A 26,064-nucleotide genomic window follows, 5' to 3' on the forward strand; every position below is an offset into this window, starting at 1 on the left:
TGAGTGGGCAGTCAAGGACAGCTACAGATTTTTGAAGCATTTTGTTAAGGCCAGTAGCCTTCTAACAAATAAACTGATAAAAGTGAGACATTAGGGTTATCACTGTGATGAAAAGAAAGTTGTGGTAGAAGGCACCACTTGGTGTAGGATCCATTTCCAGGGCAATACCCTGTTAAAAATGATGGTTAAGATGGAAAAGTGCTTTTTTGAAAAAATACCTTTTCTACTTTTTTAAAATATTCCTAAGACTTCAATTTTTAAATACAAATCACTAAATTAATCCCTTAGGTGATAGTCAGCTTTGGGCTTATAATTTTGTGATAACTAGAACTTGTGTCTAGATCTTGTTGGTTGAAAAGAAAAGTTGAGACAGTTGTTTGGGCACAAGAATAGTAAGATGCTCCTAGAAAACAGAGGAGAGTTTTGTGAGGATGCTTTAGTAGTATTCCCAGGTTTGGTAAGGTATTGTAGAACTGAAAATACAACAGTACAAAAAAATTGTACAGCAGTACAAAATAATAAATAAGTCACAAGCTATTAAAAAAAAAAAGGTAAGACAAGTATGCTGAGACTATTTCAGAGATAACACACTGGCCTCAAAAGAGAATATTTTGAGTAGCTGCCTTTTCTATCTCTTTAGGCAAATGTAAATGGGATGGTAGCAAAAACCAGGTTAAATAAATATTATTAGTTTGATTTATCAGGTGTGTTGGTGACTGTTGATACATGGTGTTGTGAGGACTCAGGTCTGTGAGATCTGACTGCAGGTCAGAGTATAAAATTCTGATGCTGCATCTGTATGTCATGATGTGATGAGAGGAACACTTCTGCCTTGGGGAAAAGCCCAAGGGTGCTCTTAGAATAATTCCTTTCAAGAAGGAAAATACTCAATTATGATGAAGTTATGCTGCTGTTTGTCAGCATAACCCACGTTCTTTGGTACCTCTGGGCACACAGTGATCATGACTGGAATGCTGTGAGATTTGTTGTCCCACCCCACGGCGGGTGAGCAACACAAGCGAGCAGAGAGCTCCGGCCAGCCAGCAGCACATTGTGGTAGGTGTCACCTACAGCAGCGAAGCCATGGGCATTTTGCCCTGGACCAGCACCTAGGCTGAGCTTTCCCACATGACAGCAGCATACAGTAGGCAGCTGAGCTCAGCCTGAAGGCATGTGTTTGACGTGCCTCCCACTCCTCCGACCACCTGGCGCTGCAACCTGATGCCATAATGCGTGACAGCCAGGTGTTCGGTTTGCTGCTTCGGATGTCAGCGTCATTGCTGGGTTTGAGGGATAACAACGGGGGAAAATGATGGGGAGAATGTTAGTAGGAGAGATGATTGCTGTTTGGAATCAGAATGATCCTCCTCTTCAAATGCACAGATGCTAAAGCGTAAAGAAAATCTTTGCTCTTCATGCTGTTGTGTATGATGCTTTAGAATGCCTAATTGGATGCCACAAAGTGCCCTGAAATAATGCTGAAACTCCCTGATACTATGGCTTGGTTGGGAAGGTAATTGCTCCTCTTCTAGGTAAAAAACTAGTAAGGATTTCTGCAGAAAGAGTGCATGAACCATGAACCTTAACTGCAAGCTATTAGCCAAGTTATTAGTAATTATATTTTGGATAGCTACATGTTCAAATTATGATGCAACAGATTATACTTAAGTTAGATTTGTTGTAAAACATTTTTAATTTTGGCAAAGAGCAGACCTTTTCAGGTTAAGCATTCTTAAGATAGAGGAAGTAAAACTTTAGTAAATGCCTTCAGTATCGTCCTGGATTTGGGAGGATAAAATCTTTCTTGCTGCCTTGGTTACATCCCTTAAATTATTTAACTGCTTTAAATTTCACTTTTTATATTGTACTCAGCTCCTTGAAATACATAGAAGCAGACCACTGTTAGCACATGACTGCTTTACAATAACTGTTACACCTTACATGATTTCCACATATTGTCCTGTTTGTGTTGCAGCTGTCTCCCAAACTGCTTTTTTTTCTTAGTTTAATGCAAGCTGTCTACCAAGTAATGCCTCCATAATGCTTTCCCAAGTATTCCTCCCTTATCATCATAATCTTTAAGTGATCCTGGTAATTTTACTGGTGAAACATGGAACACAATGCCAAAAACAAGCATTTTTATTCTTTCCTAACAAGATCTCACCCAAGGCATACAAGCTTCATCGGGAGTAACAGGAAAGGCGCTGCTCAGCCAGGACTTGTTCCTCTGCCTTTCCACAGGTGGGATTCATTTGAGGTGAATGCTTTCAGCTCTTGAGGGATTCTCTTGTACAGAGGTAGTATGATATATAGAATGGAAAAGCTACAGGTTTGAAATCTAACGTGGTTATTGACTTGTTGGTGAAAGGCATTTCTATGGGGACAAATTGCAGCAGCTTTTAGAACCACTGATTCCTTTGATTCATAATTAGATTTAGAGCACAGAGAGCCTCTAAGTTAAGAGCACAAGTTCAAGATCACAAGCTGACTCATGGACACTAAGCTATTTTGTATTTTCTGAAAGCACTGTTTTGAAAGCATGTATAGTGTGAGAGTTATGTCCACTTGTAAAGAAAAGGAGCAGTTTTTACTGTAGCCTCAGAGAGCCTTAGTTGCTAAGGCTGGTGAGAATTTGCCAGACTTACACCCAAAATGCTGCAAGCCTTGTTGCTGGTCTTGCCACCTCATCTACAGAGGACTTCATTACTTGTTCTCATCTATATTCTGGAGCAATAAAAACAGGCAGCTTTTTCGTTTATAGTCACTGTAGTAGTTCTTCATCCCTCAAATTCACTGTCTAGCCGCCAAAGAGAATAATTCTGTTTAATTTATCAATACACCTAGTAATTAATTGGAGTCATTCACTGTTGAATGAGCTGTACATTTGCACTTCTCCATTTTCTTTTTTTTTTTTGTTTTGTTTTGCAAGATTTCTATAACAGATGTTAGCACTGTCACTTTTTTTTTTTTTTTTTTTGAGATTATTTAGAAGTGGCCAAGAGTGAACAGAGCTGTACTTCTTGCCTATTCGAATTCAGAAATTGGCCTGTAGCCATAATTTTTCCTTTGGATTTTGTCAGGGCTTTTATAAACTAAATAGGAGAATTGGAGCTTTAGTGTTTCCAGAGTTTGTTAACATTTTATTTTTATGGATTCAAACGTGTTACACTTGCATTTCAAGCCAGAGTTGTAGTCTTACTTCTTGCAGGGGAAGACTTGACAGAAAATCAGATGCAGTTGCATTACTGGTTTCATTGCTGGTGTTAAATCAATGTATAGATACCTACTTCCTGCAGTTAACATTGTTGGGAGAATGCTCAAGTGGAAAGAGCTAATGTGAGTCAGTTAAAACACACTGACACATTGCTAAGGTTCTTCCTGACAATTCTGCTGAGTTACATAGATACAGCATTATTTGTAAAGATTCTAGCTTGTGCCTCCCATAATGTACAGTTTCCTAAGTTAATTTTGTTTTTATTGAAATGTACTAACTTTATAAGATGAGGTGGGATATTTTGGTTTTTAAGTTTGTCCATCCAGTGCTTCAGATTATAACAACCTGCTTTGTTTTACTGCAGCTTTAACAAAATCTATCTGCCTGGACTGAGCTGTCCAAACCTAATCTCAAGGAGATTTATTTTTTCAGACGTTTAGCCAAAATAGGTCATTCACATCCAAGGTCTGATTAAAAAAGAAACCACCAAAAAAACCTTCAAAAACCCCAATGAACAACCGCAAACCCCAAACCTAGACTCAACAGAATTGGGGAAAAGCTACCTAAAGCTATGAATGGATTTGGCCTTTAGTTCTTCCTTTGAAATCTGCTCATATTTAGCAAAACAGTCCATCTGTGAAAAATTGCAGTGCATTTATAGCTTAGTGGTGATGACTTCTGTGTTCAGCTGTTACATTCCCCACAGCCTCTCTTGAGCGTTGTGGAAGGTTTCTCCCCTAACCGCAGCTTCCAGCAGGAGCAGGATGCACTGGATCTGCTTAAGGGACAGGAGGGCAGTACTGCAGGGGGCTGTTCCCTCTGCAAAAGGGGCTTCAGGGCAAGAGTCTGGGGAGGGACGGGATGGGAGATGCTGTGCGAAATGGGAGGGGAAATGCTGCTCGAGTTACAGTGTAACTGAAGCTGGGTGGGATGTAGGGGTCGAACAGCCCTGGAAAAGGACTGGCTGGTGTTGGGAGGGAAAGGGCTGGGCAGCAGAGCCAAGAGGAAGAACTGAAGCAGTATGGAGATGAGGAATTGCCCTGTTGCAGGTGTGCACGTGCATCTTGGGGCACTTGGACAGTGCCTTGGAAAGCTGGACTCTGCCTGGTTCATTCCTGTTGGGATTCTTAGGATGGCAGGCAAGGAAATGATGCTGTTTCTGACACATCATCCCTCACTGGATATTTTCATTATTCTGAATACATAGCTTAAGAGTGAGGTTTGAGAGCTGTACAAAGTATTCACAAATGCTGCTGGAGTCTCTCAGACCTGAGCCTTGCAAATAAAAGGATGTAATGGTAAGAACAGAAGGAATCACTGACATCTTAAATTGATTGTCAATAAACACATTGATAACGAACTATTCAGCAGCTAGATCAACAAGATCAAAGCCCACAGCATGTTCCATGAGTAGCCACTTATCTGTAAGGTCATTGTTAAATCACAGGAGCCATAATTGCTCTATGATCATTTCAAGTTTGGCAAAATATAAAAGATGCATACTGCATAAAATTTACATGGAATAAAATTTGTCTGAGTGTCAAGATGGGGTGCTGGTTGGAGCAGATTCTTTTTGGAATTCATACTACTTATTTTCTTGCTTTAATTTTGCTTTCATTGATTCCAGGAATAAAAAATTCCATCCCTTTTGCACTGTCTTTGTGCAGGGTACAGTTACTACCAGGCAGCCAATGAGGTCACTTGTGTGGGGGTAAATGAATTTGCATTAACTTTCATTTACCTATCATGAGTAAAAACAATGCTGCAGGTGTTGTAACTGGACTTTGGTGCAGACTGGGAATAGGTTTTGTTCCCTATCAACTGCAGAATCCACACTGCTGCATCTCTGCAGCTGTTGCTATATGAACTGGCCCAATTAAAGCAGTGAATGTTTAGCTACAGGGTATAAGAAGTTAATTGGAAGTCTCTGAATGGTTTAAGAGCCTCATGCAAGGAGATGCTATTGATAGTTCACATGAGCAGGATGGCACTGCTTGGTGCCTGAATGTCACGAGTTAAAAGTCAGAGGGCAAAAGGTTGGTTTCTGTTAAAGCCAGTGGAAGTTTTGCCATTGACTTCAACAAACAGAGCATTTCTCCCTTAATTCTGGAACTTTGTTTAGGAGGGCATTTGTGTTGTACTTTTAATTCTTGTGGCTTCACCAAGAGCCTGTGTTCCAAAAGTTTTTAGATTTTTTATTTAGTCTGATGGTGTTTTGTGGGAAACTAAATTGAAAGTGTATCTAAGGGCCCCAGGGACCTGCTCTGGTGAACTGCATCGGGAGAAGCTGAACATCTGCTTGATGCCTGGACACAGCTTTAGCAGAACTCCCAATCATTCAAAAGAAATTGCAGAAAATCTGTTTGCTTTTAAATTTCAAACCTCATCACTCAAACTTTAAGTTTTAATGTCCTTACATACAAATTTTTTAAAAAAGTAAAAAAGCTCAATACAAAATATTTACCACCGAGGCAGAAAATATATAAAAGAGGAAGGGAACGAAAATCAAGCAGTTTTGCAATTTTAGGGTGGTTTTACACAAAGGAAAATTCAAAACTGATTTCTGGAATATAACAAAAACGTGCATCATACTAACATGAAGATGTTTTAACAGTGATTGTGTTGTCTTAACAAACATCTGGTTTATCAGTTCTATTTCACATGTGAAATAAAATGGACTTTATAGTAAATAGATCTTTTTAATTTCAATTAACAATTTTTTACTATAAGGAAAATGTACAGAATTTTTGTGGAAATCCATGTACTGTGTTTACTCAAATACAGAAAATACTTTGCTGCAAACTTTTAAATACAATAAAATGCATTTAATAGCGATCTTCTGTGGTATCATGATTATTTATGAACATAACTTTCAAAATATGGAAATTCAGTTGTGGATCAAAATGACCTTAAAAACAGTAACCCAAAGAACCTTATAAACATGTCAACAGCCATCATTTATCCTAGATGGCTCATACCAATGTAAAAAAACATATAAAATGTAGAATAATTCTCAACATATGGTTTACTTTGTTGCATTGTTCCTACATATTATTTGTGTTAAAATCCAGAAAATTATATTATGAAGAGAATATTGGGGTTTGTTTATTAAACTAAAGTACAGGTTAAAGTCGTTCTTTTCTTGTGATGAACATATACCAACAGTGATTAAAAAATAAACATTTATTTACAAAATATTGATGCATACATATTACACAAGTCAGTTATATCAAAGTGGTTTTAAAACAATATCTGTAGCAACCAACTATTTGCATTGGTTTACCATAGTGCAAACGGTAATGTTGCAAAGGCAGGTTAAAATGTGGGATTGCAATTTGAATGTTGGATTTCTCTGCTGCCTTCTGTTTTTCTATGTCTAGAAAACTATTCCTTTTCATTTAAAAAATATCTATTTCTTGAGAATGTTGAATAGTGTACCTGAGGATAGGGCAAATTCATTATTAAGCCTAAATTCTTTCACTTATATAACTATCTTTCTATTTATTCAGCCTGCTTACGTAGCACCATTGCCATTGATTACTAACATACTAATGAGAAAAAGGAATGGAAACACACTAAATACACTATGCCATCCCTAATTTCAGGGCTTGTCCGTTTATGTGGAATTTCATCTGATACATTTCACAAGTCTGCACTATATATTCAAGTGTTTAAGGATGATTCTGGTGGTATTGTGTAGTGGTGTATATGTTACCAGTATATATGTTCCTGTAAATATGACATTAAGTGAAGCTGTGAAGAAAGGAACCTAAAAGCCTGCTCCTTCTGTCCTCAGGTGAGAAGGAGCTTGCTTTTGATTACCAATGTGTACTGAAACCTGCATATAAATTTGCATCCAAATGACTGAATATTGATTCCCTCATAATGTAAGAACTTCATAGATTAAATCCGGTGATTTTGATTGTAGCTTTTCTCTTTTGCTGGCTCACAAGCAGCCATCAGGTAATTACATTGTCCTTTAGTTCACGTTCTGTAACTGCTGCTGGTAGCACACAGGAGGTCGGCAATGCCTTGTGTACGTAACTTCACAGTTTGAAACACTGGTGAGGGGGTATAACTTTTTCTATTTTTTCTCCTTTTTTTTTCTTTTTTTTTTCCTTTTTTTTTTTTTTTGGTAGCTTCCATGATGTGTGAAGCGGTGGCTCCGGCGAGGACCTCATGAGCACCCGCAGCGATCTACAACCATGGCTGGTATCTTGCCGTAGATGATTTGTTCTTTGCCGTTGAAGTACAGCATGTTGATGGGGGACATCTTGGTGGGCGTGCAGCAAGGGCCTGCCGAGCCTCTGGGGTTGGCTTGGTGCACCAGGTGGGTGTGCGGGTACTTTTGTAAAAACACAAATTCGCATTCTCCGGAGCAATAGTTGGCTTTGTATCTTTTAGGAGCGATAATCCAATCCCACCCGAAAGCTTCGAAATCCACCGTCAGCGGGTAGCGGCAACATCGGGATTCTGTCGAGTGCTCGTCGCAGTCGAGACCGAAATCTCTGCGGGACCGTTTTGGTGTGTCTGTAACTCTGACCTCTAAAAATGGGTTCTGTGAGAAGAGGAGAAGGAATTGGAATCATTTCTGAGGTAAGCCCGAGTTGACTAAAAACATGCAAACAATATTTCAGATGTAGATGTTTCAGATTAATATTCTGAAATGAAGTTTCTGAAATCTCTGCATTTCCCTGCTGTTTCTCTATACAGAGCTTTAATACTTGAATATTTGTCCCTGAAATCACCACTGTCTCAGTGCTAAGATTCTTTAACTGCTATAAGAACATTTCAGAAATGTGGAGGATGCTGGATTTTTACTTTTGATGTGGATTTTTTTTTAGTTTGTTTTAAACTCCATAATAACAGCTTTTGTGAGTCCTTCTGAAATTCCCTTCATTAAAGTCATATTGAATTCAGGCTTTCTGGATATCAAGGAAAGTATTTTGTCCAGACCAAGGAGGACGAAAGTTGCTCCTCTATTGCTGCCACACTTGAATGACTCTGACTGAATGAATTTGGAGGGGCAGCTATGTATTTTAACTCCTGGAAGAGTCCTGTGGCTAGGAATGTACTTCTGGCAGATCCCTGAGCCACATGCCTCCTACAGAAAGTGTATTTCCACAGTCACCAACTGAGACTAGAAGGAAATTACAACCTCCACGACTGTGACTTTGAAAAAGTTCCCAAAGTTGCTGCCTTCCACACATTGATTTCTGCCCTGTGTGTTAGTTTGGCTCTGATGGGGCCATCCCGTGGAGACCATTCCTCAGGAACAACAGCCCAGCTAACTTTATTGCACAGGTTTCCCTCTTCCCCAGATACATGCGAGCTGTGGAGCTGCTGGAAGTGCCCTTTCCAAAGGTAAATTATATGGGGAGGTGTTTGGTGAGAGGAGCACCCCTGTACTGAGAGGGGAGCTGTGCTGGAGAGGAGCTGGGGGACAGAGAGATTTCCTCTCCCATTATCACCTGTGCCTCTAACCCTGTTCTGCCACTGAAATGTTTGTTTATAGATGATGATAGCCGTGGGTTATCTGTATGTATCATCATTTGAATGGATGGAGGTGGTGAGGACATTCCTGGTCATGATATCCGGTTGGCCTGTTTCAAATACAGGAGATCTGCACTTACATTGGATGTACAATTAAGATATCACAGAGTTTTTCTTTTAAGCACTTCTAAATTCTATTATACTGCTGTGAACTTAAATGTTGTATAAATGGTTGGGCACAATGGTCTTCTCCAACCTAAATATTTCTATGTTTCTATAATCAACAGATTCATCTACTACACAGAAGTAAAAGTAGGATAATATTCTTCATACTTTATGCAAAAGGAGGTATCACTTGGTTGTGATAAGTATAGAAATTTATATGGGTTGTAGATTATTAGTGATTTACAGAAACAAATAGAAAGTTTCACTTCAGGTTTATTTCAGGCGTACTTGTAGGTACATTTCAGATTTAATTTGTTCATCTGTTCTTATAAAAACAAACCAGTTATTTTGTGCTCTTTCTTATCATCATGACTCGATTATTGTATCAAGCAGAAGTTCTCTATTCAGACGTTTCTAATAGGTAGAATGATGACTACCAAATACTGAAAGGTAAAGAACTTAACATTATGAAGATCTGTTCTCACTTTCAGAAAGAGACAATTTTTGTTGTTGTTAGTAGAAAATATATGCATAGAGAGTATGTAGGAACTCCCTTGCCTTAACAGTAATATTGGAGGCATCTTTCCTAACCAGTGAAATAATCTGAAGACTGTTCTTTGACTTTATGTGAAATAGCTGCTTATTAAGTATTTGCTCTCAAAACTGTAAACAATGTTACTTTGATAGCATCATCCATCTATAATTGCCAAAACCTTTTCTACCTAATGCCTCACAATGTCACTCAGTTTCTGTCAATTTTTTAGACAGGGAAATGGAGGCAGAGGAAAGCTATTGATTTTTGGCACTGTCAGAGAGCAAAGAAGGAAAGAATTGGATACACAGAACTTTTATCTTCCATTCCCTAAACAATGCATCCATTTTATCCTTAAAACAGAGCTTAAATGCTTTTCAATGAAATAGGATTTTTCTAAATAGACTTACCAATCCATCTTCCCCCGGTCCTGGGAAAGTTACAGCAAGATTCCGTCCGTTCTCATCAAAAGCTTTTATTTCGATGCCTAAATTGGATTCAGGCTGTTTGAGCCAATTTTGCAACACTGTCTTCACATCAATACTCTGCCAAATACCGGTGCCTGGGTTCATGTCAAGTTTCAAAGATCGAATTCCAGTATATCTTGTACCATCTTTCATGGGCTTAATAAGTCTCAGGATCTGCACAAACACCGTTGTAGGTTTTTGGACTTGCCTCAAGTATATCCACAATTGTGCCTTTACTACTTTGTTATATTGTATTTTAGAGCTAAACTTAAAGAAGCAACATTTTGGTTTTCCCTCCATTTGTACAAGAAAATCAGCTATAAATGAATGGAAAGAACAGATTACTGAACAGGGAACAAGAAAAAATGCGTATATAAACCTGATTATTTTTTTCAGACTGTATAAAAAAATATTACCACATGTTGTAAAGAGTACCAGTAACAAATTTGATTTAACTTAATTCATTTTCTATGGTTTACACTGTACAGCAAATTTAGTGGATGTCAACAAAATTACTCTATCACCTACTACCAATTCACTTCTGCTGGCCACCTCCTGAGGACCTTCATAAAGCATGCAGAATAGCAACTTTGCATAAGCTGACTCAACACGTGTGTGGTGATCCAGCTATTTCTAATTTACTCCAAAGCCTCAGCCTGCTGCAGACCATACAGCCCTGGGCAAACTGCACAAACACATTTCTTTTCTCAGTGGGAAGAAAATAATTGAGGGGATTAATATAAGGATCATTTTGTTTTCATTTGAATAATATTAGAGGAAAGTCACGTGCAGTGCTGTGTTCCTCCTTCTTGTAGCCTACGATGCAGCTGTCATACCTAGTCATGGCAATATCTTTCCATGCCAGGATAAAATGGGTAGTACTAATCCTAAATGGTGCAGGACTTTAACGTTCATAAATCTCATCACTTAAGATACCTGTCTCTTTAGTGCATTTAAAATAGCTCAAGGGCTTTTTATAAGAAGTAGGAAGTGAACTCAGAGCAATGAAATACAATGACTTTTCTTCAGTCACTGTAAATATGTAGCAGTTTGATTAAAAATAGTTATAAAGCCTTGAACATAAAAGTCTGGAATAAAAATGCAGGCAGTCCTCAGCTTTGTTATAAGGTTGCAGTGAAATAATCCTATTAAGTGCCCATCTTAATAATTACTAAGTTGAAAAATTTCACTGAAAATTTTACTTTTTCATCTGTGGGTTCATTTTTAGCTGGTGAGAGCAGCAGATATTATTCTAGTCTGCATATCATAATGATATCTGGAACTGCTAACATGCCTTATATGTCCTGTCATATTTTTCCTTTTTGACATCATATTCATAAGTGTTATTTAAAAAAACAGCTGCCATAGTCAAATACTTTAGCTGATGAAGAACATAAGATACTACAGTATTAGCTGTGCAAAAGATACTTGATAGGAGGCATAGCAGATGTTTAGCACTTGGAAGATAACTCAGAATCTGCTCATTCAGTAAATGCCTTCATTCTTCCTTGGCACGATTACATGAGCTGATTGCTATAGCACGGACATTTCCACATTTAATCTGTTACACACATATTTGCTTTAAATATATAGTTTTAACTCCGAGGTGGGTGGTGCTAGTTTATGGGATCAGCAAAGAGGCAAGAATTTAACTCTCTGCTTGCACTTGCTGTAGCATGTTGCAGTTAGGTAGATGTAGTGCTCTAAGCTGCCTTTCTGTTGATTTTTATTGCTTTTAAAAATACTGGCCAGTGAAACCTCCCTCACAAAAATTTAGTTCTCTCATTATCTGCACTTGTACTTTATATTTGCGAGAGGAAATGCCCCGAGTGCTGCAGATAACGAAGTTGACTGAACTGCAGATCTCCCTTTGCTTTCTAAGGCAATGGGCAAATCCTAAGTGCTACAGGGCACACACATTATAAGGAGCTGGAAACCGAACAGTAAAACAAAGGATCACCACACGGTCATCTGAACCTGGCTCAAATTCTTTAGAAATAACGCTCTCCTCCCTCCCTCCAGCAGACTTCAGCCAGCAGCCTGTTGGGAGAGCCTGAGGAGGAGTTGTGTGGCTCTACAGCAGGGAGACAACTCTCTCGGAGGGGCAGTGGGAGGCGAAAGAAGCAGGGTTACTTACACTCTGTAGGCATTGTGATAATCGTTTCGGTGGTGGCATGATAGTCATCATCTTCCAAAGAGCCATCGCTACTGTCATCTCTCTGCACATCATACTGATCAATCAGTTCCTGCAGTGGAGGAGCCTTGGGTAAAAGTTGTTTAATAACATCCCTGCTAATGTTAGGAGCTTGTTCCAGACGCAGTTTGCTGAGGATTTGAATTTTTATGGCTTCTATTCTGGAAGATTTTGTATTCTGTCTCCACGTACAAGCATTGCACAGTCCGTCCTTTTCAGCGTTCTCTGTGGGCTGACTACTGTCATCAAGAGCCACCGGATCAACTGAAATCAGCATGAACAGGTAAATAGAAGCATAGAGCACTAGCTTTTGCATGATCTCACATTCAGTGCAGCACTTTTGCCTTCTTTTTTTTCCCCCTCCCCCTTTCCCTTTCAGTACTAAACAGATCCGTGAAAGCAAATGCAATCTGAGAGACAGCTTGCCACACTGGTGTACCTTATATATTCCAAGGGGGCTTTTTATACTCCAACTTTGATTAGGCTCATGTCGTCAAACCCGACGATTGGTTGCTGTCCCAACAATGAATCTGGCTGTCAGAGGGTAAAGCCCTGTCGATCACAAGTCACTAGACAGCGTTTAGTTACAGCCAAGGGTGAACTGATTTATCTGGGTACTTCGCAGAGGATATGCCTTCACATTCTGAAAGGATATATTTCCAAGTATTGTGGGCAGCAGTACTGAAAGACAGCACTGTCATTCTTAAATATTATACCAACTGTGAACTTGTACTATGAATCAAGAGAAACCTTGCTCTAAACTTGCTTTAGGCTTCTGCCAATCTTTCTGACTTGAAAGTTTGTTCTATTTAAAAGAAAATCCTGAGAGGTTACTTTTAGCAGGCAGGAAAATTATACTTTAGAAATGGATTGCAATGAGTACTAATTTATGTTGTTCAACAACTGGTATATATTCAGCAGGTCCTATTTCAGAAAACTTTACTGGTTTTCCTAGACACTAGCTAAAGCAGTACTGGAAGTTTTGTGCATATCTGACACTATGCAAATGCCTTTCTTATTTGTTTACCCCTTTAGCATATATCAAAATCCACAGAACAAATGCTTTACTGAATTAACAGTCAGTAATGAAAAATGAGTTTGTCCCCTCTTCAAGCTGTCACCAGAATCCTGGGCAGTAAATTAAGTGTCTTTAGTAGCAAAAGTATTTTTAAGGAATATCTTTAGTTACTCACTCTAATATTACACAGGAATAGTTCTACTTGCTTTTTCCATTATTAGTGAAAGCATTAAAAACTTGAAATATTTAAATCTCTACTGTGTATTTATCTTCTTTTTCCATGTAACCTTTTATTTCTCTTCAAAATGTTTCTGTATTATTCCAGCTTAAGTGATATCTCTGTCCTTTATTACTTTTTACTCAAATACTTAGAAATTCTTTTATGTCCTGCTTATATGTTAAAAAATGCAGTTTTAATATGCTTTAAATAAGTTTTAATATGCTTTCTGCATAAGAGAAATATATCTGTGTGGTTGCATAGGTTATGGCTTATAAAATCTTACATTTGATCTTAAAATCAAATGCAATAATTATGGAACTCACACTTAGTGAGGGGGGTGACAGGGTTACTGCTCAACACAGGCTGCATGTCATAGCAGACAGAAACCCTGGAATTGGTATGGATTGTATATATTTGAATATTTGCAATCTGTGTACTACAGCAAAGGGAAATCCTGGAATTTCATGCAATATGCCCAAGTTTGCCTAAGTTAGGACTGAATTTTCAGTTTCTAACAAAGTTTCTTTTCTTTTTCCCATTCTGAGTACTCCTAAGAATATGTCAGACAAGGGATTTTGCACGTGTTCATATAGGAAAAACGTTGGTATAAGTAAAGATGTGGACAGAACTCTCAAAAAAATTTTTTCTTCTGCCTGGTCATTCATATTCTTTTTGTATCACCTCTCAGGGCATGCAAATTCACTGTATACCACAGAACTGAGCCTGATATTCAGCTCATAACCAGTGACATAAATCACAAGTATTCAATTGAAATTGGTCATTCTGCCCTGATGTAAAGTTGATGCAAGTGATAGATGTATCATGCTCACACATTCCAGGCATATAGCTTTAGGGTCGGACCCTGATATTCTGATTTTAGCCAAAACCCATGTTTAAAGCAAGCAGTTTGCTGCCTTAGCTCCTGAGCATTTGATTTTTACACAGAGACAATGCAGCTACTTTCAGCATGTGGTAATACAAATGGGCCATGGTTCACTGGAACAAGAAACTGCCTACTATGCCTATAACATCTCTAAAACAGACTCTTAGTACATTTCAAATGATAGAAATGTGTTTTTATGGAACATGCACAGGACGATTGACAGTAAGAATCTTTCTGAAAAGCACTGACCTGTTAATGCATTTTGGGGAGATTTAAGTTGGGGGTTGTTTACTATTTCTACAGTTAATGTAATAATTAAATTATTTTAAATTATTTCTTCATTTTAAACTAAACTTAACCATAACCCTATAGAAGGGAATCCACCCCAAGTGGAAAGTTCGACAGGTACCAGGTTTCACACCAGAAAGGTTTAAGATAATGATGGAAATAATGATGCACTCATTGATATGAAAGTAATTCAGTGTTCTGGCAGACCATGGCTAAAAGCCACTCAGGAGGGAGAGGGGCAGGAGAGGTGCTCAGCAAAGCAGTGCCTCAGCACCATGATCCTCTTGGGCTGTGCTCTGCAGCCACACTGGGACCTTCCTGCTCCTTCTCCTGCCAGTCCTGCTCTGCCTGGCCAGAATGAACATGCAGAGCTTCAGGGTTCTTTTCCCAATCTTCTGCAGAGAGTCCATTAATCTGCAAGCAAGAGACCCTTTGCTCCTTTCTGTGTGGCATTTAATTATGGCTGCAAGCCCAAAACCCCAGGGAGCTCAGAGCAAGGGCTCAGCTTGCTCTCAGGTGACACGTGGTGGCAAACAGACCCTGCTGAGCACCGCTGTTTAGGAGGCAGCAATAGCAGCTGGAGTGGTGGCACAGGGCCTGGGGGTGACAAAAGCACCCCAGAATTCACCAGCAGCTGCATAACAGAGAGCAATATTTCCATTTCCCTCATAAAATGCATTTCATAGGTACTGTGAATAACTCTAGGCTGTTAGTAGAATATTTTTCATCTTTTCTGGCTGCTGGCTTATTCTTTTTTTCTCTGAAATTGTGAGAATTTAGGAAAGGGCGCAAAGAGTTACACTTGATCAGGAGCTATTGAAGGATCTAATTTATTTGATAATAATAATAGAATATGTGATTTATTTTTGTCTGACTGGCATTGTAGTGTTTTTGGAAAAACTGTGATGACTACAAGTGATGAAAAGTGATGACTACAGAAGTAGGTGATAGAACAGAAGAAAATAAGTGATGAAGAGACCAGGTAAAAGTTGTTCTAAAATTTATTAGGCAAAAAAATATTTTTAAAAAACCCCAACAACAACAAAACCCTAACACATTATCACTAGCAAAACTAAAGAAGAGTTAAAAATGAAATGCACATCTTACTGAACTTTATGGCATTTTAATATTATCTTTGGGATTTGTGTCATTCTACCCGTTGTGCCTGCCAATAGTGAATAGTATTCCCAATCCTGACTATGCGAAGATCATGGCTCAGGCCCCCAAAATCAAGCACTGCAAGAATGTTCCTTTGAAAAGGAAAAAGGCATACATCTGTCTACCTGGCAACTTCTCCTCTACTTTCCCCCTTCCACCACGAGCTTTTGGAAAACCTTAAAAAAAAAGTTGAAAAAAAAAAGTTGAAAAAAAGGGAAAGGAAACCAAACCCACCCCTACAAATTTGATAAAGAGGTTTCAAAGACATGCTGTAACTGCAAGTTATGTGGAAAAACAGTGACTGTGCAGAGGAAAAGGAGATTACTAATGCCCTCCCTGAGGAGAAGGCAAGCAGAGCCCAAGCATTACCCATCCTTTTTGGCAGGCTCTGGTCAGGCAGAGAGCTCGCGCTCCCTCGGCAGCGCTCAGCACGCCGCTCGCCCTGCAGCATCCGCAGCCTGTCACCCCTGCCCGGCCAGCAGCGCCCAAGGACGGCCAGCTGAGAGCTCTGCTTGTTTTGGGGGAGGACCAAACGGACATGGAAGGCAACCAGGACATTTCTGAGAAAAGGGAGAGTTACAGGACTATGAAGGAGCTGCTTTCCTGGCAGGGGAGGAAAGGGACATGGGTTATAACCCTGCCCTGGGTTTTAACTGGACGACTTCATCCTGCTGCAGGCTACATTTTCAAACATTTCCTTGCAGCCTGCGGGACCAGAAATTCACTTTTCTTTATTCTGTTGTTTAATTTAAATGAAATAATTCTCATAATTGATTCACCTCAGAAGGCAAACTGGAAGAAACAAAGCAGGTGTTGCAAAATGCACTGTAAATCTGTGATTGCTATTTACATTGATGTCAAGTCCTACCTCTGAACCAGTTGGCTTCTCTCCCTGATTTGCTTATAAGGAAGAGATAACATTCCTCCTGAGCTGCTGAGGAAGGTACTAATTGAGTAAGCTTTTCTCTCACTTTTGTCAGCACAAAGCCTAAATTCAAGAATAGCAAAATGAAATAAATAGAAAACTCCATTTAAAATCTTTTTGGACTCATCTCTCTCTTTGCTGCTATAAGCTGGAAATAATGTTTGTGCAGTTATTTTGTTTGGAACAGTTGAATAGAAAAATTCAGACATATCATAAAATGTATTGGAATTAGGGTGTTTCAAGTGCTTAACTATGAGTCCAGCTCACCAGGTGCTTTCTCTTAGCCCTCTGAATCACAAGATAAATGCATTACTTTGAACCACAACACAGATATAAGACCATGCCTATAAAACACCTAGAAAGAGCTGTTGCAATAACAAAATGCCTATGGAAACATCATCCCAATTACATTATGTAAATGCATCCACTGTAAGGCAAACACAGCCACTTTTAAACTTATTACCATGAACTAAAATATGAAAGCTGTAACTCATGTGAGTTCTTGCTCTGGAACAAATGGCCTGAAAGAGTTTGTCCTTTGCTATACTTCTTTTTTTGCCCTAAAAAAGTAGTCATATGTAACCTTCTAAACATTCTGCTACTGTAGCTAATATTAGCTACTGGAAGTCAACTTCATAGATGTTGATGGTATGACTATTTAACTCCCTCAGCTTACCAAGAAAGAAATCCACCTTGGTTTTCCCAGTTCTGAGTTCTAGATATCCTGTTTCACACAGGAGAAGAGCAGTTGTGGCTCAGGGTATGGATGCCCAAGACATTCAGTGATTTGGGATTTTGAGTGGTCTCTGCCAAGGTGTACTTGGGTCTGTGGTTTGAGTACCAGGACAAAATGGCAGATGATTTTCTCCACTCAAGAGCTGTGGGTGTTGCACTGGTGAGACCTGCCTGCTAAGGAGTGTCTCACAAGCCACGGTATGCAATTGTGCAATGGATAAAATGGGGGAAACAGGTAAAACTGGTGGCAAAGGGCTGCTGTGGCCATTTCAGCCCATGATGCACCTCTCAGCTTGCCCAAGAGATGCTGCTGAATGTAGGCTTTGGGGAACTTGTTACCTTCAGCTTCTGGCCATCTCCCTCCTCCCTGCAGCTTTTGTGCTGCCATGCATAATTGTGCCTGTGGAATTAGGCCAAAAATGCCCTATTGCTTTTTCCTCTCCTGCATGTTCCAGTACACTTTGCTCCAGATCCAGCCTGTTACAACAGTTGAAATGAAACCTAGAAACAGATAGGGAAGTTCATTAAAAGCTTTTAAGGAAGAATGCAGTTATAGTGAAAGCTTCCAGTTTTTCTGAGTTCTTTTGTGTTCAGGATTTTATTGTGCTTCCTTTACTATGGTGTCTATATATCTTATATCTTGTAAAAGAGCCCTGGTAAATATCTACTTAATTCTAGGGGTTCTGCCCTTCTTAAAGGATGCTGTCTTTTCTTTCTTTTCTTTACAATTGTAGGTTTTCTGCTTTTACCCAAAATTCCTGACATTCATCCTGACTTTCATCTTCAATATCTTTTAAAATAGCTGCGTCAGCTGCTGCATTGCTGATGGGAAACAATGGATTCCGCTCAAGAGTTGTTACCATGCTTGGAGAGGTTTCACTTGTGAATTTGCACAATCAAAGTGCTTGAAATACCACAATGCTTTGTCCCAGCATCACTAGCTACAAGAATGCTTGTATTTTCTCCGAGGCACAGCTCTTCGGAGGGGATTTTCACCCCAGGAGGTCAGTGATTCTGTGTGAGTGGCCTGTCCTCTGCTGGGTTCTTCTGGAACAGCAGCTGCTGGGAAGCGAGGGCTGCTGCTCTGAAATCTCTTTGCTTTTCCTGTTCATTTCTTTTTCTTTTTTTCTTTTCTTTCCTGTTTTTTTTTTTTTTTTTTTAAATTAAAAAAGGAGTTAAATTTCTCTGGTATTCCTATCTTGGCTTCAATCACCTCACAGTCCCCTGGCTCATCTCTGTAGACTTCTGGTGTGCTCCAGCACAGCCAGTGTGTCCTGTAGCCACCAGCTCAGCGCTCTCACTTGCATCCCAACCCTCTAACCCTGGCATGTCATCCCACAACTTGTCATGGCCAATCCTGACGTTATCCCCTTCAAGTCTAGTTCCAAGCTCTGTCAGTCAGCCCTGCTGGCTCATAAGCAAACCCCTTTGAGGAATGTGAATTCCATCAATAGGATGAAGTTATGGCAAAATTAAGCTTCTTTCCTTTGTGCCACGTGCTGGTCTATGGTGAGCTTTAGACAGATTAATTTGAGAGAAATTTTACTGGGATTGAATGAAAAGTGGTGGTAATATTCTCCAGGAAATCAAGCAACATTCAGATCTGCAGTCATCCAAGAAGGCCTTTGAATCTGGCATACTCATCAGCAAAGGTCAAATTTACAACTTAGAGCCTGGCTACCTGATTCAACCCTGGCATTAAAAATGCTGATAATGTAAATGTTTAATAACCCTATAGAAAAAATTAATCAGCTATTTTCTTATGATGAAATATAACATTACCAACATATAACCCTACAAAGTCATTTAATGTTATAAGTGTATCATAGGAGAAAGCAGGCACAAAAGGCTGTAGCTTGTGAGGAAGGTGCTTCTTTTAAAGTAAGGCCCCGAAGAATCAGGTATTTATGGAAAGTCCTGTACAAAATAATGCAGAGACAGGAAATCACATAAGCTGCTTTAGGGTTTTTGAAGACAAAGAGAAGATCAGAGACTCCATAAAATTTCTTGATGTATTTGATTCTCATTTGGAGGAAAAGAAGATGAATTCTGAGGTTTTAAAATAAATTAGGTACTTTGAAGGATTTTCACATAACTAGTACAACTGTTTAAAGGTATTGGGGCATCCAAGAAGAAACTCAGCTTTTACTTCCCCTGCTTTATTTATATCTTTCCTTATTTGTTGTTCACTCCGTGCTGATGCAGTAAAGATGTTCCCTATTTATGAGCTCCATTATAAAGCATCACATAAGAGTATCAACTGAAGGAAAGCTGCCTATACTGCCTAAAGCTTTAGCTTTACTGCTCTTTTCTCTTGGGAATTTCTTCTGGCTGCTCTAGCAGACACTTCCAATTCCTAACAATTTTAAAGGCTGATGCTTTAAAAATTTACAAGTTTGCTTTTGGTTTTTGTTTTTTATCCTTGGGATTTCAAGCTTTTCTCTCTCACCAGCGTGCTAGTTGGCAGTATTAGCTAGCAGGTTGATAGGTAACAAGGATAAACCACAAGGGAATTGCCTGTTTGGGGATTTTTTACCTTCAGTAACAGACTTTCAAATCCCCTCTACCATTCTACAGAGATATAAAACTGCTTAAGAATTAACTAATTTAATGTTATAAGTGTATTATGGGAAAAAGCAGGAACAAAAGGCTGGGGAAGCTGCTTCTTTAAAGTAGACCCCGAAGAATCAGGTATTTATGGAAACTCCTGTACAAAATAATGCAGAGACAGGAAATCACATAAGCTGCTTTAGGGTTTTTGAAGACAAAGAGAAGATCAGAGACCCCATAAAATTTCTTGATGTATTTGATTCTCATTTGGAGGAAAAGAAGATGAATTCTGAGGTTTTAAAATAAATTAGGTACTTTGAAGGATTTTCACATAACTAGTACAACTGTTTAAAGGTATTGGGGCATCCAAGAAGAAACTCAGCTTTTACTTCCCCTGCTTTATTTATATCTTTCCTTATTTGTTGTTCACTCCGTGCTGATGCAGTAAAGATGTTCCCTATTTATGAGCTCCATTATAAAGCATCACATAAGAGTATCAACTGAAGGAAAGCTGCCTATACTGCCTAAAGCTTTAGCTTTACTGCTCTTTTCTCTTGGGAATTTCTTCTGGCTGCTCTAGCAGACACTTCCAATTCCTAACAATTTTAAAGGCTGATGCTTTAAAAATTTACAAGTTTGCTTTTGGTTTTTGTTTTTTATCCTTGGGATTTCAAGCTTTTCTCTCTCACCAGCGTGCTAGTTGGCAGTATTAGCTAGCAGGTTGATAGGTAACAAGGATAAACCACAAGGGAATTGCCTGTTTGGGGATTTTTTACCTTCAGTAACAGACTTTCAAATCCCCTCTACCATTCTACAGAGATATAAAACTGCTTAAGAATTAACTCTTCACAGCAACTATTGCTGTATCCATGGCTATATGCCCTACACTCATGGAAATCATGTAAAGATTTTATACTCTGCTGACTATGCAAATGATTGAAAGGATGCTTAAAAATTGGAATTCATACAGGAAATTTGAAATTGTTACAGTACTGTTGCTTCAAAGTTTAGTTTTAAGATGTCCCAGCATAATGAAGGCTGGAGAATGGCTTTTAGTGAGTAGATCTGGAAGAGTTAATGGAGAAAAATATTCCATGGATACCCAGATTAATGGATACAGAGTTATTTGTTTGCTACTGACTTTGTGATAACTACACAAAGCTTTTTTATGTCGAGTGAACTTTGTACCAGGCTTTTTCCAGTACATAAATATGAGGAACTTCACAGCTGCTTCTGAAGTTTTGAGAAGAAAAGAGACTTGCTGCATACAATTAAAAATATAATCACTTGAACAAACTTAAGTCTATCCAGAGCATACTAATAAACGAGATTGATGGTACAATTAGGAATGCAATGCAAAATGGAAATAAAATTGACTACATCAAATTACTTTATTATACTTTCTTCAATTTACTGAAGTAGCTCAACATTAAGAAATGGAAGCATTTTGTCATTTTGTCCAAAGCCTCTAGAACAAAGGAAAATTAATGAATAACTATTGAATTGTGCAGTTGCCTGCTTTGCTAATTCTAAGCCTTAATTGATGTATCTAATGATTTATATGAGTAACTCTGAGAAAGCAGTGTGGTAAATTTTAACATCCCAGTAATAACTTAGTAGAGAGAAATTGCTTCACTAGCTCCTAAATTGTGTTAAAAGTTACTATGTTGGTATACCTGTAGTTATAGGTTTGTTCACATATATTCCACATAAATATGTTTAATTGGACATTCAAGTGAAAGAGCAATTTCTGCTCAAAAGCTTTCTTGCTGCACTGGCTCATTTGAGAAATGAGATTTCCTTTCTGTATAACCCTTTAGTCACATCAGTCAATCAGGCATTAGCTAGGGCATCATAATGGCACAAAATAATTTTCACTACTGTGCTACCTGACAAATTCTGTATGTTTCTTACAAGAACAAAATAATGTGAAGGAATTACTTATCTCATTATGGATCTGGAATGGTATGAAATGTTTATTTACAGTTCATATAGGAACAGTGCTGTACTTAGAAATGCTAATTATTTAGTGGTAGGAACATCTTGCACTTTGGGCTAACATTTAGAGTCACCTGATATTGATATATAGTAGTTTTTCATAATTACTCAGATTAACAGGTTTTGGGGTTTTTTAAATTTCAACGTAGCTGTATAGGGCTACATTTCATGTTTTTTCAGCCATTTAGAACTAAAAAAGTATAACAAGAAGAAGAAAGCTGGTAAGCAATCTTGTAGCCTCTTCTGTGAGTAATTTTGCAACAAACATATGCCAAGGGAAAGGATGTTAGTTTTGCTTTATGATGTGCTGTGTTTCAAGAAGCTCTTTGAATGCCCCCAAGCTGTGTTAGCCCAGAGTGAAACAGAACAGTGCAGCAAGTACAAATTCAGAGGATAACACCAGCAAATACCATAGCACAGAATTTGATTTTTATTTTCTAGAGAGAATCTAATTGAAAAGTGTTTTTCAATATAATGGTGTAATTTGGGGTTTGCAGGCACTGAGAAAGTCACATCTGTCAGTAATTTCTCCATACAGCAAGGTATGAGGTGTGTTCTTTTTAGTTAGCTTATAAAGGATTAGAGCCCCAGAATGCTCTGAGTGTTTGCAGCATTTGGAAAGGGTTTTAATTCCTGAAAACAGCCGTTTTCCTGAGCTGGAGAATTGGAGCCAGTCACTGGGGTTGAGCTGCTCTTTGGGAGCTGGCATTAATATGCAGTTCCTACAACACACCCGTCATGCTTTATGCACCTCTTCCCTCTCAAATGAGTGTGTTTGCCATCTGCAGTGTATAAATCACAGTCAACCTTTCCCATATCCTCCTTCCTTGGGAAAATACCAGGCACTGGGACCAGAGCATGGCTGGCTGGATGCTTGTGCTGGAAGGAAGGGCAATCAGGGAACCCACACCCTTACCAGAAACACACCAAAGGATCACCTCACACAAGAAGGGTCGTGGTGGCCTGGCCAAGCCTTTCCTCTTTCTGTGCAGAATAAGAAAAATCAGCCAGTGGTGCAGGGGGGTGTTTCCACCTCAGTTTTCTCACAGCACTGTCCCCATGGAGTTTCTCCTTCAGTATAAAAGCAGACAGCACAAGAACACACAACACAAGTATTCCCCATCTTGGGAATTTGTGGAGGTTGGGAAGACCAACATGGCTTCTGCAGCTGCCTGGTTTATGAAGTAACAGCTATAGAGCATGGGAAGCAACACAAGTATTCCCAATCTTGGGAATTTGTGGAGGTTAAGGGAAGACCAACATGCCTTCTGCAGCTGCCTGGTTTATGAAGTAACAGCTATGGAGCATGGGAATGGTGGCTCCTCTTCTCCAAGCTGCAGGTTGTGGTGATGCTAAACAAATATTTTTCCATCTTCCAGCAGTGAATGGAGCTTGGAGTGTATTATTTGGGCTTTAATTTGGGAAAAGTCAGATTTCATCTGAGGACAAGTACGTTTTCCAGCTTTGCCTTGAGAGACACCTTCCTCACATTTTTTATTCCTGAGAAGTGCCAAGAAGGGAAGCAAAGGCAAGGGCAAAAATGAGGACCTGGAACCAGCTTGTCCAAATACACTGGCACTGGCTCAGCTCAGCTGGTGATGAAGGTTGATCGTGGCTAAAGAACTGAAATAATTTTTGTCTTATCTACACTGGTTCATTTGCCCCCCACAGCACAGGGGAAATATCCATCACAGTTTGCATCCAGGTACTCCATTCACAAATTTCTGTGGCAGGTGCAGTAGCCATTATAAAATAGAGTGGATTTTGTTTGGGTTTTTTGTGGAAAATCACTTTTGGCACTCTACAAATGATAGTTAAATAGAGAACCACAATAAAACACAAATCTTCTTAATGAGTTGTAATCAGCCAAAAAGCTAATGGGGTTGGGGTAGTTCTTGTGAGTGTCTGAGGAGTCTCAGGCCTGCAGAGCAGGCTTTGCATCCATATGATAACATCCTTGGGAGCCAGGAATTCAGGTTGCTTTCATTCCCCTTCAGACAAGCCTGGTAAGGTTTCTCTGCTTTTGTAATGATGTAATGCAAATATCTTTTCAATATCTCGTTGCTGACTCTCAGGGTTGTATTCTTGGATCTAATGCAGCCATTTAGGGTCCTAAGCATTAACATTCAGTTGATTTATATTTCTGTGCTTACAAATTGCTAATTCCTTGAAATTTATGGGCTTCTTTTTCATCAGATTCAAGGGGCTTTATCCAGAGGTATGAAGGGAAACATGGCTACAGATAATGCAAACTTTTTTACTTGAGCTGATATTCCCTCTTTTATTTTTCCTTTCCCTCTTCTGGTTTTCAGCAGTGCCTTTTGCTTTCCAGGGAAACTGTCTTTAAGCTGCATGTTCTATGAAGTATGTGTTTTTCTGTTTTCTGCTGTTTAATTAATACCTCACCAATTTTGGCTGAGGCTGTGAAATCAGAGGTAACCTGTGCTTGTTTGAGTATAACCAGGTCATTTGTTATATTACCAAAACTATGGGTGCTAGGAAACTGCATAATCCTCAAGGAATCTCAGCAAGCCTGCAACAGAATCTGCCACCTCACACCTGGAGCTCTGCTAAAGACTGGCTTTAGTGGCAAAGCATGGGATCAAAAATCCTTTCCAAGTTTTGAGGTGTACACTGCAGTAAATCTGGGTGCTCTAAATCCATTATAATGGTGGCATCTCCTGTGAGCTCATTATGTGTTAGGTATTGTCTTTTTAACCCCTATGGAGTTTCTTTTCTTTCCATTCCAGTATATGATCTATTATAGCCTTTTAAAAAATTTATTTATTTTTATGAGAAATCAGTGATTTCTTGTCTTCCTTCTCTGTCCCATGCATAACTTTAGATAATTTATTTTGTTCTTTTTTTTCCTATAGTAATTAGCTCTGCTTTTTAGGTATTGGTGCTTCAGCTCTGTATCATCTTTGTCTCCCTTCTCTAGGGTTACACTGCAAGGAGTTTCTTTCTCTGAAGATGGAGTAATCAACAATATTCAACAAATGTCTACAGTATTTCTGACAAGGTAACATAGATTAGAAAGATGTAGATAAACCAGAGCTGTCCTGTATTTACTCATTCTACATACTAGTATTTGGAAGTTACCAAAAAAAAAGCACCTGCATGTTGAAGAGAAGTTTTTAATTAAGCTATCCATAGTGGCATGCTCATTAATTAATAACAGTTTTTAAAAAGAATAATAAACATGGAACCCTGTAAGCTTTGCAGGTAATTCAGTTGTTCCTCTGGCTGACTGAGTACTCCCAGATGAACAGTTTGCTCCACAGGTTTGTCTGACTGGAAGGCAGAATGAAAGCATTTTTGTCAAGTGCTCCCCATTTAGCTATGGCCAAACCTCGTGAGAACTGTGGCTCTTAAAAAGCAGCACTAAATTATTCCACTTGGGGTGGTTCTGGCTACTTCTATAACATGGACATGTCTTGAATGTAAAACCAGATTTGCATAGGTTAAATTTGTGCAAACAATGTATTATTAAGTTTTTTAAGTCATGTAACAGTTTTTAGTACTGCACTTGAGTTTACTGGGGTGATAATTAGCATACTAAATTCTTCTATCAATGACATCCCTTAAATATAATTTAACAGCGGATAAGAGCCCAAAATTTTTCAAATATAAGATCTTATTTCTTCTAGAAGATCTGAAATGTACTCTTCCTCATGGGATAAAAGTTAAATGTAGCTTATTTTTACTACTACCCAGTGGTGTATCATGCAGCCAGTGTACACACCACCACCTGTGATTTTGCCTGCTGCACGCTCAGTGTTCAGGAAATAAGCTAGAATAAATTTATTTTCCATCTGCTGTATGCTTGAGTGTAGGAGCAACGTGACTATATTTAAAGAAAATTCATGAGGAAAAAGAAATTTTTCAGAGCTTAAATAAACAGACTTTGTTCACTTGGCTGATGCTCAGTGATGACTTTTGGAATTGGCTGAGAACCTTCCAAAATGGCTTTTCATGGCTGTAGGACTGAGCTTGGGGGTTTTGATTGTGGGGAGGAGGGTGGGATATGGATACTATTGCAGTGCAATGGCATCATCAACATCCCCATTTCTAACACCATCAAATTCACTGCAGGGTGGAGCACAAAACCTTGCTGGTAGTTTTCAGCTAGGGAGAACTGAGAAGCTATATCAATACTTAAAAGGATGCAGACAGCTTTTCACTTAATTCTTTATTCATGCCTAAAATAGAGACAGAGTCCAA

The 26,064-nt window shown here is 38.9% G+C and overlaps 1 protein-coding gene across 1 annotated transcript; it reads right to left on the reverse strand.

The window, feature by feature from the left end:
* Positions 1-5,575: 5,575 nt before the first annotated feature.
* Positions 5,576-12,485, reverse strand: MSTN (myostatin). Its single transcript, XM_041487612.1, has 3 exons — positions 12,009-12,485; positions 9,815-10,188; positions 5,576-7,772 (listed from the first exon to the last, which is right to left on the reverse strand). The coding sequence occupies exons 1-3, from the start codon at positions 12,379-12,381 to the stop codon at positions 7,392-7,394; spliced, it is 1,128 nt and encodes a 375-aa protein (XP_041343546.1). The 5' UTR covers positions 12,382-12,485; the 3' UTR covers positions 5,576-7,391.
* Between the last annotated feature and the right edge of the window lie 13,579 nt (positions 12,486-26,064).

Source organism: Pyrgilauda ruficollis, unplaced genomic scaffold (assembly GCF_017590135.1).
Source record: "Pyrgilauda ruficollis isolate IOZ18807 unplaced genomic scaffold, ASM1759013v1 scaffold81, whole genome shotgun sequence".
Taxonomy (NCBI): Eukaryota; Metazoa; Chordata; class Aves; order Passeriformes; family Passeridae; genus Pyrgilauda; species Pyrgilauda ruficollis.